The following is a 13,072-nucleotide window of genomic DNA, read 5'->3' on the forward strand; positions in this document are numbered from 1 at the left end:
TCGTTAGAAATTCAAGAAGCTTGGTGATTAATATACAATGTGAAGGTCCAAAATTGGGTGTCAACAAGCATCTGTTGGTAATGAAAGACACCACTGGGTGGCATGGAAATCATTATGCTATCCTTATAAAGAAGGGGAACACAATTCAGGAATTCTAGAGATGTATACAAAACCTTCAATGTGAGAGCATGGTGGAATTTACGAACTGAGAACTCATTATTGAGATATTTTATAGAAGCAAAATATTTTAAAAAGTCACACTTTGTAGCAGCAACTTGGAAGCCTGGGCAATCACTTTTCTGAAAAGCTTTGTGCAACATTAGAGCAGAAGTAGAGAAGCATATATTATGGACACCGGGGGAAGGTAACATATCCTTTTGGTATGGCAATTGTGCAAAATAGGGAGCTTTTATTGATGGAGGGTGACATAAACTATACTGATGTATTGTTGAAAGAAGTGACGACAAATGGTGTGTGGAATGACACTTAAGAGAGATGGGCATACCAACAGAGGTGGAAGAAATTTTGAACCAACAACATATATATTTAACACATGGGGTACAAGACAAAGCAATTTGGATAACAAGTATAGGTTCCTTCACAGTTGCTTATGTTTGGGATCAACTATGGATAAAAAGGAAGATTTCTGATATAGATTCCAAAATTTGGCATAAAATGGCTCCCTTCAGTAAGTCATTTATAATATAGAGAGCACCACATCACGAGTTTCCCACCGATACCAAGACTGGCAGATTTTGTAGAAATCTAGAGGCAAAGTGTCACTGTTGCACACCACCAGTTCTGGAACTAGAATCTAATGAACATCTCTTTTGTTCTGGGAATTTTGCCAAAGACATATGGAGTAAATTTGCAGGTCTATTTGGAGTTCAAATAAGAGGACTAAATCTTATACAAATGTTGATCAATTAGTGGACGCATGAAATGTGGAATAGTCTCATCCTTTATGATAAAGATCATACCTATCCTTGTGATGTGAGAACTGTGGAGATCTAATTGTGCGACAACATATGGTTCAAAGAAGTTGTCAATATATAAGTCCAAAAGAGCAATAACGCATGATCTGATTGGTCTCACAGAACAAAAGTTTGGAAAAATCAAATTGCAAGACTCATGAGAATTTTTACACGTCGTTATTGACAAGCCTATGGTACACACAACAACAAAAATAGTTAAATGGTACAAGCCACCAGATCATTCTTACAAAATCAACATAGATGAAAGTTGTAGAGAAGGGATGTGTGGGCAGGTGGAGTCATCAGAAACGGTGAGAGTAAGATTCTAGTCGCCCTCTTGATATATCTTTGGAGGGGGGGACAAATAATTAGACAGAATGTCGAGCACTCCAATATGGCCTGGATCTAAGGGGAGTGGAGGGCTTGCAAAATGTAATAACGGAGGTTGCCTCTATGCTACTGGTAACAAGTATGACAGGGAAAACAAGCACACCATGTAATATGCAGACAGAGGTAAAAGCGATTAAAAAAAAGAGATCAAAAGAAGATGAATAACAATACAACATTGTTATAGAGAGGAAAATAGAGTGGAGGGAAAGCTAGCATCGATTAGTCATAATAATCAAGGGTTCATAGTCTACACAAGCTTTGAGAGTCTACCAAGATTAGTGAGAGGCTTGCTTCAGCTGGACAACATGGAAGTGACAATAAGAATGAGAGGCTTGCTTCAGTTGGACAACATCGAAGTGACAATAAGAATCAGAAACTTACAGGATAAGGAAACAATCTTTGACCACCCCCCCCCCCCCTTAAGAGGAAGAGTTCATGACTTTATTTTAACTTTTTCCACTACTTCACATTTGTGTTTGCAAATTTCGATAGGGACTGGCATGTCAACCCTCAAAATAGATTGGGAATGCTTTCCTACTACTATGTAACCTTTTTCAAGTTCTAATACAAAGGTGCCTTTAAATTGATTTTTAAAAAAGATACACAAATTTCTTAAAATTAGGATTATTTAATTATCTTTACATTTAAACATCAAAATGCATATTGGGTGTTTGAGTTGGGTGTTAGATGTTACCACCCTTAGTCTACTTAGAGTGATCTCATTCAAGGATGAATGTTCCCAAGGGAGAGATATTGTAACACCTCGCTATTAGAAAGAGTTAAATTTAGAAAAAAACTAATTTGGAAAGAGCCAAATTGAGAATTTTGCAAGTTATGCTTAAGTTGTGAGTTTTTGGTCAACTTCAAACGACCATAACTTTAGCACAAGATGAGTTAGGTGTCCCTTAAGATATCAAATGAAAGGTCTTGGAATCTTCTTTTCAACGTGATGTAGTTTGCTAAATTTCGAGTTCAGATGAGGGAAATATGCCTGTTTGAAGTCAGCCTGTCCAGTTAAGAAAAGTTACTCGAACTTACAATGTAGTCAATTTAATAACAGCCAGAGCAAAATATTGATATATAATGAGAGTTCACCTTCTTGTGCCAACATCTCCATACTAAATAGATTTGGAAATTCTACCGCAAGTGGTTGAACCCAAACCGCTCTTCTTGGGTAATGTATAGCTTAATTTGAGCTCGCACCAAACAAAAAAGGAATAAGTTTCTAATTTCTGAAATCGTCTTAGAGGGGTATTTTGGTCTTTTCCTTACCCCTTCAACTTAAAATGTTTTTAGTAATAATTTAAGGGTCTAAACTCATTTGGGTCAGTTTTCATAATCCTAAATACGCTTAGGGTTTTAGAAGAGAGTTCAAGAAGAGAAAAGAGGAGAAAAGAGGAAAGGTTCAAAGCGTTCGTCAAGATTCGTGAGATTTGTAGAAGGAATTACACCAAATCGAGATATGTAAGTTTTCATAGTGATAGGTTCGTTCACCCACACGCCAATAATGAATTCTTTTTTTAGAATTTCATCCACAAGATTGAGTATAGTGAGTTCTTGATGAATCCTTGATGAGTTTCTTGAAGTTTGTGATTTATTCTTTAAGTATGAGGTTTCCTTGAGTTCTTGAGATGAGGCTCTTGAGTTTGAGTATTGTTCTTGAGTGATTTAGAGAGGATTTTGTTGTAATTATGTTGGGTCTAAGAATCCAAAAGAGTGAGGGAAATCATTCGATTCTAGAAGAGTTAGACACAAAATTGAAGCAAGAAACTCGTCAGAAATCTGGGCAGGGGGTGGGGGCCCACACCACTTAGTGCGCCCCAAACCATCTTTTGTAGTTTAGGGGCTGGCTCCCCGCGCCACTCAGTGCGCTAGGGTCGCCTGCCCCCGTCATATTTCCGTCGTTTGACTCGTCTGAGTTCTTTTAAGGTGTACCTTTACTCCTTTCCGATTCTAACTACTTTAAACTACATCTAAGCATCGAGAAATCCTTCGTAACATGAATCATAACCCTTGAATTCATAATTCAAATTCAAGATAGAGTTAAGAGTAGAGTCTTGAGAGTTCTTCCCAGTTATTTTGATGAGTCTTTTATAATCTTTTAAAACTTGTTTTAAGACTTGGGTACTTAAGTTTGAGAATTAGGAGAGTTGAGTTTCATTTTTCAAAATGAATATATGGAAACTAAGTATTCCCAAGAGTAATTTTTTTCACTTTTTAAAAGAGAGGAAACATCGATTTCCAAATGAGTTCATGNTTAAGACTTGGGTACTTGAGTTTGAGAATTAGGAGAGTTGAGTTTCATTTTTCAAAATGAATATATGGAAACTAAGTATTCCCAAGAGTAATTTTTTTCACTTTTTAAAAGAGAGGAACATCGATTTCCAAATGAGTTCATGAGGAGTTTTGAGTACTATCTCTTTTAAAAGTCTTTTGAGTAGTAATCTCAAAATTTGAGGATGAGGAAATGATTTTAAACATATGAGCTGAGTATATTTTGGGAGTAGTACTGAGCACCGATATAGGGACGAGTTCATACAACTCAAAGTCCTCATGAACCGTGTAGCCAACATGGTTAGAAAGGGTCATACTTTTTAGATGATTCCTTATTGATTTTTAAGCATAGCTTAGTGGATCCACTTAGTTGAGGATGTCTTGTACTTGGCAAGGTATAGGACAGTTCTGGCAGTGTGGGCGAGACATTGTATTATCACATAGCTCAAAGTGATGGTTGTCGGTTAGAAAATCTCCCAAGTAGAGTTATTTTGTATCTTTATATACAAACTGAGTTATTTTGTATTTTTAAATACATTGAGTTGTTAACTATCGTTTTAAGAGCTTTCTTTATAATGCATCTCTATTGTTGCTTTTATATTGAACTAAGTTGAGTATTTGTGAGTTTGAGTACCTTTGAGTTGAGATGAGGTAATTATGTTTTCTTCAGTTCTAGTTCAAGCTTTTATGTTATGTTCAGTATTCCCCTTACATGCTCGTACATTTAATGTACTAATGCCATTGGCTTGCATCGTTTCATGATGTAGATATAGGAGATCAAGGTCATCAACAGGCGCTTCGTTGATACCATAACAGTTCGAGTTAGCTTTGGTGAGCCTCCTTGCTTCCGGAAGATCCCTCATTTATTTCTGTCATGTTATCAGTTTTGTTAGGATGATCGGAGGTCTTGTCCCAACATCCCTCATAGTATTAGAGGCTTCATAGATAGACAATAGTAGTTAATGATTTTTTTTCATTTTCAGTTGTTAATGTTCTAGACTTGAGTTGCCTCATTTGGCTAGTGAATGTTTTATTTAAAATATTCTGAGTTTTGAGATTTTGAGTAAAGTTCTGCTTTTGAGTTTATCTTTTATTGAGAAAGTCTTCCGCTGAGAGTTGAGCCAGGCCAAGGGTTTGCTTGGGGCCAACAATGATTTTCGAGTGCCGACCATGTCCAGGGTGTAGGTTCGGGGAGTGACAATGAACTAGGAAGTTTTAATAAAGGAGAAACTAACCTAGATGATTATTACATTTCTTATAAGAATCAACTAGGGTTTTATGCACTCCTATAAAAGGATAATTGGCTCAATGAGAAAGGTGACTTTCACATTCAAAAAACGTGATTCCTAGCAAGAGCATGCAATGATGTAGAGAGAGCAGAACTGCAGAAGAAAGAAGAACTAGAGTTAAGGCTTCTTTTTGAAGTTAGTAGATTATCAATTCAACTTAGAGTCATTGTTTAGTGATAATTATACTAAGTTTGAAAGTAAGTTTGTGAGAATTGTAATAAGAAGTGAGTTTGACTTCTTAGAAAGTAGAGACAACATTTATAGTTAATCGGTTGAATTGAGGTACTGGAGTTAGTCCCTTAGATTATAGAGTTGTAATCCAAAATTGTTCTTTGAAGTTTTAGTGAGAAATTGTTGAAATTCAATCAGTTGTAGGTCCTGATTTTTCTTCCCTTGAGTAAGGAGGCTTTCCACGATAAATTTCCTTATTGTTTATGTTATATAGTCTTCTGCTAGTATTACAAGAACCAGGTTCTTGTATTTGTTAGGTGGTTCAGGTTTCTTCACTAAAGACTCATGCAATAAATTGTGGAAACAATATTATTTATTTGTCTTTGTTACAATCAAATCTAAAATTGAGAAGAGAGAAGGTATCGCAATAGAGAGACAAAAAGACTAGTTTGTGTGAATACGATTGAAAGTAATAGTAAAATTTAGAAAATAATGTTGGTAAAATGTACTATTACATAATTACACAGCCCCAAACTTCATCCGTGGTTGAAAGGGAAAATACAATTCTTTTTATGCAAAATAGGAGAGAAATAATTTTCACCTATATATGTATAAATATATGACATAGTCACATAGATTAATAATTATTTCTAAAAATAAAATAATACTAATGAGTTTTCGTGCAACTAATTGCAGTGTCAAGCATAGAGTCGGAAAGTGGGTGAAGAAATAGAAGTTCATGGGCGGACATCTCAATGAAGATAGTACAGTAATATAACTCACCTCTCTACTAAGCTCACACATTTTCCATTTGCTATAAATTCCTCCTTCCCATTTTTCTCTCTCATATCTCTCCGATTTCTTCTTCGTTTGCCTCGGTTTCTCCGATCAGAGCTCATGGAGTCCGCCGCCGTTCTCCGCTCCTTCCACCGTAATCTTCTCTTCCTATCTTTGTTTTCTAGAATACATCTCTAATTGAATTGTTTTGTATTTTAATCTGTGTACTTCTGTAATAGTCGTTATCATAAAGGATATCGAGATTATGTTCTTAGATTAGATTCCTCATTGGCAAGAAATGATAGCGATCTGCTTTACTTTCTTATTTTCATCTCAGATCCGACATTGGTGTAAATGCATAAATATGAGATTGCACGCGTTTGAATTTTAGTTATTTATATTGAAGTGAGCTTTTAAAGCTTGCGGATATCTCTCTGTTTTCTTCTCTGCGACTGCTAGTATTAGTTTTTGTGGCTAAAAATATGTGTTAGCTTAGTCGAGACTCTAAAAGGAACTTCAAACTAGTGGTTCTGGATTGATGAAGCTGTAAGGTCTTTTCGTACAATTTACTTTCAGTTCTGCTGATTATAGGGACTTATGTAAAATTGAGTCAGAAAAACATGAGGTAGAATCCTAATTAATGAGTATAAACTGATGTTGATTAACGAATCTCCTTCTGTTTGAACGAAAAGAAGGTCCAATATAATTTTAGAGACCAGAAGAATGATTCATTTGGATAAACTAAGAATCAATCTTTTGGCATTCACTGCATCCAGTTTTTCAATTATCTTACTGGTGCCAACCTGTTTTCTTGCATAAATAATTGCTAATAGTTCTTCTCTAGCTATCTGTTTCATGTGGGATATCCTCCAATGACTCTAATCAATCTTTCTGTTATCCTACTTTATTGTTTCTGATAGATTCAGTTGGTACCACTTCCCATGTGAGGTCAGTAATTGAAATGCCTGGCATTATTCCAACAAATAGCATTGCCTTCTCCAAGCCTACTAAGTTGTCCCTAAAGGGCTCCTCAAATGGTGCAAGGCTCATGTCTTCTCCTAACAAGCACGGTAGATTGACACTGTCATGTGCAAAGACATCTGAAACAACTGTGACAGCGAAATCTGGTGGTGAGTTGCTTTGTTGCTGCACCAGGTGTAAATCAGTAGTTAGGGGCTAATCTTTTCTAATTTCCATTTGGCTATTATATTGAATGTACATCTCATTCTTGGTTTATTTGATGTGCTAGTACTTTTTGATATCTACCATACCGTTGTGCTTGCAATCACCCTATAATTCATTCTCAGCAGCATGCATATCTTCTATTAGAATCTAAAGCTTATCATTTTGGCATTTATCTGATTAAGAGTGGAAAGTAATCTTCTGTCACATCTAACTTTTTTAATCTGAATGGGCATTTCTTGCAGATAGCAATCAAAAAGTTCCAACAGAGAGTAGTCCACTGCCAACAGCAACATTTCCAAAGGGTTTTGAGGTTGGTTTATCTCTTTGGAAGTTGGAATGTTTTTACTGCCTTTTTTTTCTTTTTCCTTTTTTTATGGTTGCTGTAAGTACCTTGCGTTGATTATTTATCATTATATGCATGATAAATTTTTGGCTTAATTGGTCCTTCTGTATTAAAGCATGAATTCTATGGATTTTCTTTTATCACCATTTTCAAGCAAATGCAAATTGAACTATGTTGAAACCAAGTAATCTTGCAACTTCGGCCAGTCTTTATCGGGTATAATTTTGAACTTGTGATTAGGTAATTAATTCTCATTTTCTGTATTGATTTAAAAATACTGCTCATGTTTGTGGCGAACCCATAGTCACCAGTGTCATTTTACTTAATTCTGGCAACCTAGTCAAAATCATGTCTTCTAGTCCTCAGTAGGCAAATGTCGTAATGATACTTTTTTAATACCGCTTTCTTATCTTCGACATATTTTAGACTAGTACTTTGCTTGCTGTGACTTTAAGCATGATTGTTTGTTTGTTCTACTGATTTAAATCAGGCTCTGATCACCGAGGTGTGTGATGATACAGAGGTAGCTGAGCTGAAACTTAAGGTAAGCATTTCTTTGTCTGCTGGTGCATCCTTTCATGTATAGTGCATAATCACTCGGCCTTTTTATTTGTTGGGGAGATTCTGAAATAGAATATGGAACTATACTATAGACGGGAATATAAGACTAAAAGTCTGAGGAAGTTGGATTTAACCAAAGGAGAAGGTTGAAGCATGTTTTATCTTCAAATCCTCTGAAATTCCAGAGCCACTGAGTATGCATTATAGCTCTACCACTGTCACATGACCTGAACTATCTACTACAACAACAACAACATGCCCAGTGAGATCCCACTAGGTGGGGTCTGGGGAGGGTAAATTGTACGCAGACCTTGCCACTACCTCGTAGAGGTAGAGAGGCTGTTTCCGGGAGACCCTCAGCTCAAGAACAACAAATCTAAGAGACAGGAGCAATATATATACAACATACCAGCCAAAACAAACGATAGCGAATACTCAACAAATGATACAGTAACAACAAGAAAGTAATGCGATGCGAGAAACGCAGTAAACAACATAAGGCTAAGTCTACTCCAAACGCTAACAACCCATACCCCTGCAAGGGAACACAGCACGCTAGCCCTACTAACCTACAACCTTGATACGTGATCTCCACTCCTTCCTATCTAGAGTCATGTCCTCGGTAATGTGAAGCATAGCCAAGTCTTGTCTAATCACCTCCTCCCAATACTTCTTGGGCCTACCTCTACCCCTCCGCGTACCCTCTACCACCATTACCTCGCACCTCCTCACTGGGGCGTCTGCGCTCCGTCTCTTCACATGTCCAAACCATCTCAGTCTCGCTTCCCTCAACTTGTGTTCCACAGAGGCCACTCCCACCTTCTCCCGGATAACCTCATTCCTAATCCTGTCGCTCCTAGTGTGCCCACACATCCATCTCAACATCCTCATCTCCGCAACATGCATTTTATGAACGTGTGCGTTCTTGACTGGCCAACACTCCGCTCCATACAACAAGGCCGGTCTAACTACCACTCTGTAAAACTTACCTTTAAGTTTCGGTGGAATTTTCTTATCACACAATACTCCAGAGGCAAGCCTCCACTTCATCCAAGCAGCCCCAATGCGATGTGTAACATCATCGTCGATGTCACCACTCCCTTGGATTACAGCCCCAAGATACTTAAAACTTTCCTTCTTAGGAATGATTTGTGCGGCAAGTCTCACATCCACATCTGTCTCATCCACCACATTACTGAATTTGCACCCTAAATATTCTGTTTTGGTCCTACTCAACCTGAACCCTTTGGACTCCAGCGTTTGTCTCCATACCTCCAACCTCGCATTAACTCCGTCCCGCGTCTCATCAATCAGTACTATGTCATCCGCAAATAACATACACCATGGGACCTCCTCCTGAATAGACCGCGTCAACTCGTCCATCACCAAAGCAAATAGGAAAGGGCTTAGGACTGATCCCTGGTGCAGCCCCATCTCAACTGAGAAATGTTCTGAGTCTCCTCCAACTGTTCTAACCCGAGTCTTGGCTCCACCGTACATGTCCTTTATCGCCCTAATATACATCATCGGGACTCCTTTAGACTCCAAGCACCTCCAGAGAACATTCCTCGGTACTTTGTCATAAGCCTTTTCCAGGTCAATGAACACCATATGCAGGTCTCTCTTCCTTTCTCTATATTTTTCTACCAGTCTACGCATAAGATGAATGGCTTCGGTGGTCGAACGTCCAGCATATGTTAAAATGATTTCATTAGTCACTAATCAAACCTCAGCTTGGTTGCAATTTACATATTACTTATTTTACTAGTTAACCAGTACTAAAACTTATAGCCTAGTGGTAACGGTGGGAGAGTACAACCAATAGGTGTGAGTTTGCTCCTTACAGTCTGTAGTTAGTACTAAGAAGTACAGATGTTTATCCCAACTGTATTTTTTTTGGTGTAACATGGCAAATTGCAAATGATATAGAGGCCATGATAGATTTTTTGAGCTCATTACACAATATGTAATGGAGCTAACCCTTGTAAATTCCCCACATCACCTTCTGGTTGCTGGACTTTTAATACAAAACCTTTTTAACGATAAAAAATATGAGTTTAAATAAAAGTTGTAAAAATGTATTACGATTGTTAAAACAAGTATGGAATATCTTGAGATGGTAAAATTTGCTATTTCAGAACTACCCATTTTGATCTGAAAAGTGTGATGGTATATTTGGTAATAATTGGGTAAATTCAAGCATTGATGCCATAAAACTCAACATACCTAGTAGAATCCCACAAGTGGGGTCTGGGGAGGGGAGAGTGTACGCAGACCTTACCACTACCTTGTGGAGGTAACAAATCCAAGTAAAAGAAGAAGAAAACAATGAAGCAATCATAGTTGCAACTAATAAGAAAAGCATTGCAGAGCCTACAAGAAAGGAACAATAGCAACAACAAAATAATGTGATAATCAAAACACAATAAATTACATATGTTGATAGATATCAAAAGCAAGAACTACTGGAATACGACTAGTACTACACACTCTTTTTTGAGAATTGACTAGTACTACACACTCTAAGAAGCCTAAACCTTCAAACAATAGGACAACACTCCACTACCTACTAACCTTCTACCCAAAACGCGACCTCTATACCTTCCTAGCATTGACACCATAGGAATCAGAATTTCATATACAGTATCGATACACAGTGGAAGAAAAGAAGGAATAAAGGTTCATATTGATGCCGGGAGTTTTGCAGGATTCAACAATTCTGTACCACCAAGCTTGTTCTTATATAATACTGCAATGAGAAAAAATATAATGTTGAAACATTTCTGCATGAAGAGTTGAAAGCTGCTCCTACAGTACTACTGTCATACTGGAACTGTAGCAATTATCGTCCACATAGGTTTGTAGTTGTCACCAAAAGCTGTGGAATGACTATGATAGTCAATTTTCAGATTTTCAGACAAAGTCCATGTTGGTTTCGACATGACACATTGCCAGTGTAGATAATCACTTTTGTCGGTTTCTGTCGTAAATATTTATATATTCTGTTTTGTTGAAATATAATTCTAAATATTATTTCAGAAAAATTATCTTCTGATATGGTCTGAAAGAAAAGGTTTTATGATTTCTACTGATGTGTGATTGGATATTGTGGCATTTATCATAGGTTGGAGATTTTGAACTGCACCTGAAACGGAACATTGAAGCTCCAGTAGTGCCTGCGCCTGTTGTTTCCACACCACCACCACCACCACCTAGTGCAAGCAAACCATCCATTTCATCAACAGCTGCTGCTCCTGCAGCATCCCCAGGGAAATCATCCTCAGGAAAGATCAGCCCATTCACAAATGTTGCTGCTGAAAAATCAGCAAAATTAGCAGCTCTAGAGTCTACTGGAGCTAGTGGTTATGTTCTTGTATCATGCCCCACGGTATGTATTACTTGACCTGTTAAACCTTTTAAGCATGTATCATGTACTATGTCAGCAACGGCTTCCACTTTTTTCCGACAGGTTGGTTCATTCCGAAGGGCCAGGACATTAAAGGGAAAGAAACAACCTCCTGCATGTAAAGAGGTAACCCATCATAAATCCAACCCTTTGGATTATGTTCTGAACTTTATTCTTTTCAAAGGCTTTCATATTATAGAGATAATCACCAACTTCTTTCTCCTAAAATTAGATTAGTTTCCTATTGTATCTCTTGACCTACTAGATGGTTGTAGGTTTAGTTCTTCGAAAGAGTACATTTTGTTATGCTGAATAACTATCATGTCTAGATATTGGAAGGGATGAGCCAAGGACATCTAGCTTGTGTATACCTTGTGAGCATCATCATTTCTATGCTTAAAGATCTTAAGGATTGAGCGCCAGTGGTTTACTAGATCTTGGAACTCAGTAGACCTTTGACATATGCTTTTGTCTTCAATCTGATGCTCACATACCAGGATTAAACCTGACAGAGGCTTTTTAGCTTAGCGCTTGAGTCATGCATGTGTGGTTGTGTGCAGGGTGATATTATCAAGGAGGGACAGATTATTGGCTTTTTGGATCAGTTTGGGACAGAACTTCCTGTCAGGGTAAGCCTTTTTAAGGCATTTTTTTTGTTAAATTATCTGCTTTCAGGGTAATATTTGCTGACCTTTTTCTTTTACTTTCTTATTTTTTTATTTGTTGAGCAGTCAGATGCGGCTGGAGAAGTCTTGAAAATCCTCTTTAATGATGGCGGTATTGGTCTTTCAACATTTTTTCTTTCTCCACCTTGTTTTACTCGTCAAGTTGTCACAGCTGCAATTTCACGCTAAATTAACAATTACAGTGCATATGAGAAATTTAAAACCACAAAATTTGCAGTGAAATACAAGCACCTGGCATACTTGTAAATGTTGCGCTAATCTCCTAATATATAGGTGCTGCATTTGTATTTGCCTGAGATCTTAATTGATGCCTGAGTGAGTTTTGCCCATTTTGCACATTATGATGATTCTTTTCAACCGAGCACACTTGGTTGTTTGCCATTCTCCTAGTATTATTGGCATATGCATTTGACGAATCTTTTGTCTTCCAAAACCATTTAACTTATTTGATGTGGGTCTGTGCATGTATTTTAAATTTTCTAATGGTATCTACTATCTACTGTGCTCTAATGTTTTTTTTTTCTTTTTTTGAAAACCTTAACTCACTATTCACTCCATGGTGTTTTGCAGAAGCTGTTGGTTATGGTGATCCACTAATTGCTGTCTTGCCATCATTCCGTGGTATCAACTGAAATAGCTTACACCTCTAGTTTTCGAATTCTTGGAGAGTACTAATGCTGCTTTTCTTGTTCTTGTATTTTGGTCAACTATGTCATCTTTGGACTCTCCTAATCCCATTTGGGATGCAAGTTTAGATTGGTAACTGTAAGCTTTTTATTACAGGTTAATTCGGCTTTAGAACAATAAAAGATTGTCCGATCCAAGTTGAGAACTCTTTATTATTTTTTCTGGCTGTATGATTTTGTATATTTATGTAACGCTGATGGCGTTATCAATAGGGACCAGAAAAGGGTATTGATGGTGGAGTTTGCAATTACTGCCTATTTTTAGGCGTGGTTGATTGGAGCAACTCTACATATTTTGCCATGGAATTCAACATGTTATTTTGGTTATCA

At 37.3% G+C, this 13,072-nt stretch overlaps 1 protein-coding gene across 1 annotated transcript; it reads left to right on the plus strand.

The window, feature by feature from the left end:
* The first annotated feature begins 5,775 nt into the window (after nucleotides 1–5,775).
* On the plus strand, nucleotides 5,776–13,072 carry LOC125874032 (uncharacterized). The gene is made up of 9 exons (XM_049554841.1): nucleotides 5,776–6,029; nucleotides 6,796–7,005; nucleotides 7,303–7,370; nucleotides 7,894–7,947; nucleotides 11,089–11,352; nucleotides 11,434–11,496; nucleotides 11,931–11,999; nucleotides 12,102–12,147; nucleotides 12,627–13,072. Exons 1-9 carry the CDS (start codon nucleotides 5,996–5,998, stop codon nucleotides 12,686–12,688), a joined length of 870 nt encoding a protein of 289 aa, XP_049410798.1. The 5' UTR covers nucleotides 5,776–5,995; the 3' UTR covers nucleotides 12,689–13,072.

This window comes from Solanum stenotomum, chromosome 8 (assembly GCF_019186545.1).
Source record: "Solanum stenotomum isolate F172 chromosome 8, ASM1918654v1, whole genome shotgun sequence".
Taxonomy (NCBI): Eukaryota; Viridiplantae; Streptophyta; class Magnoliopsida; order Solanales; family Solanaceae; genus Solanum; species Solanum stenotomum.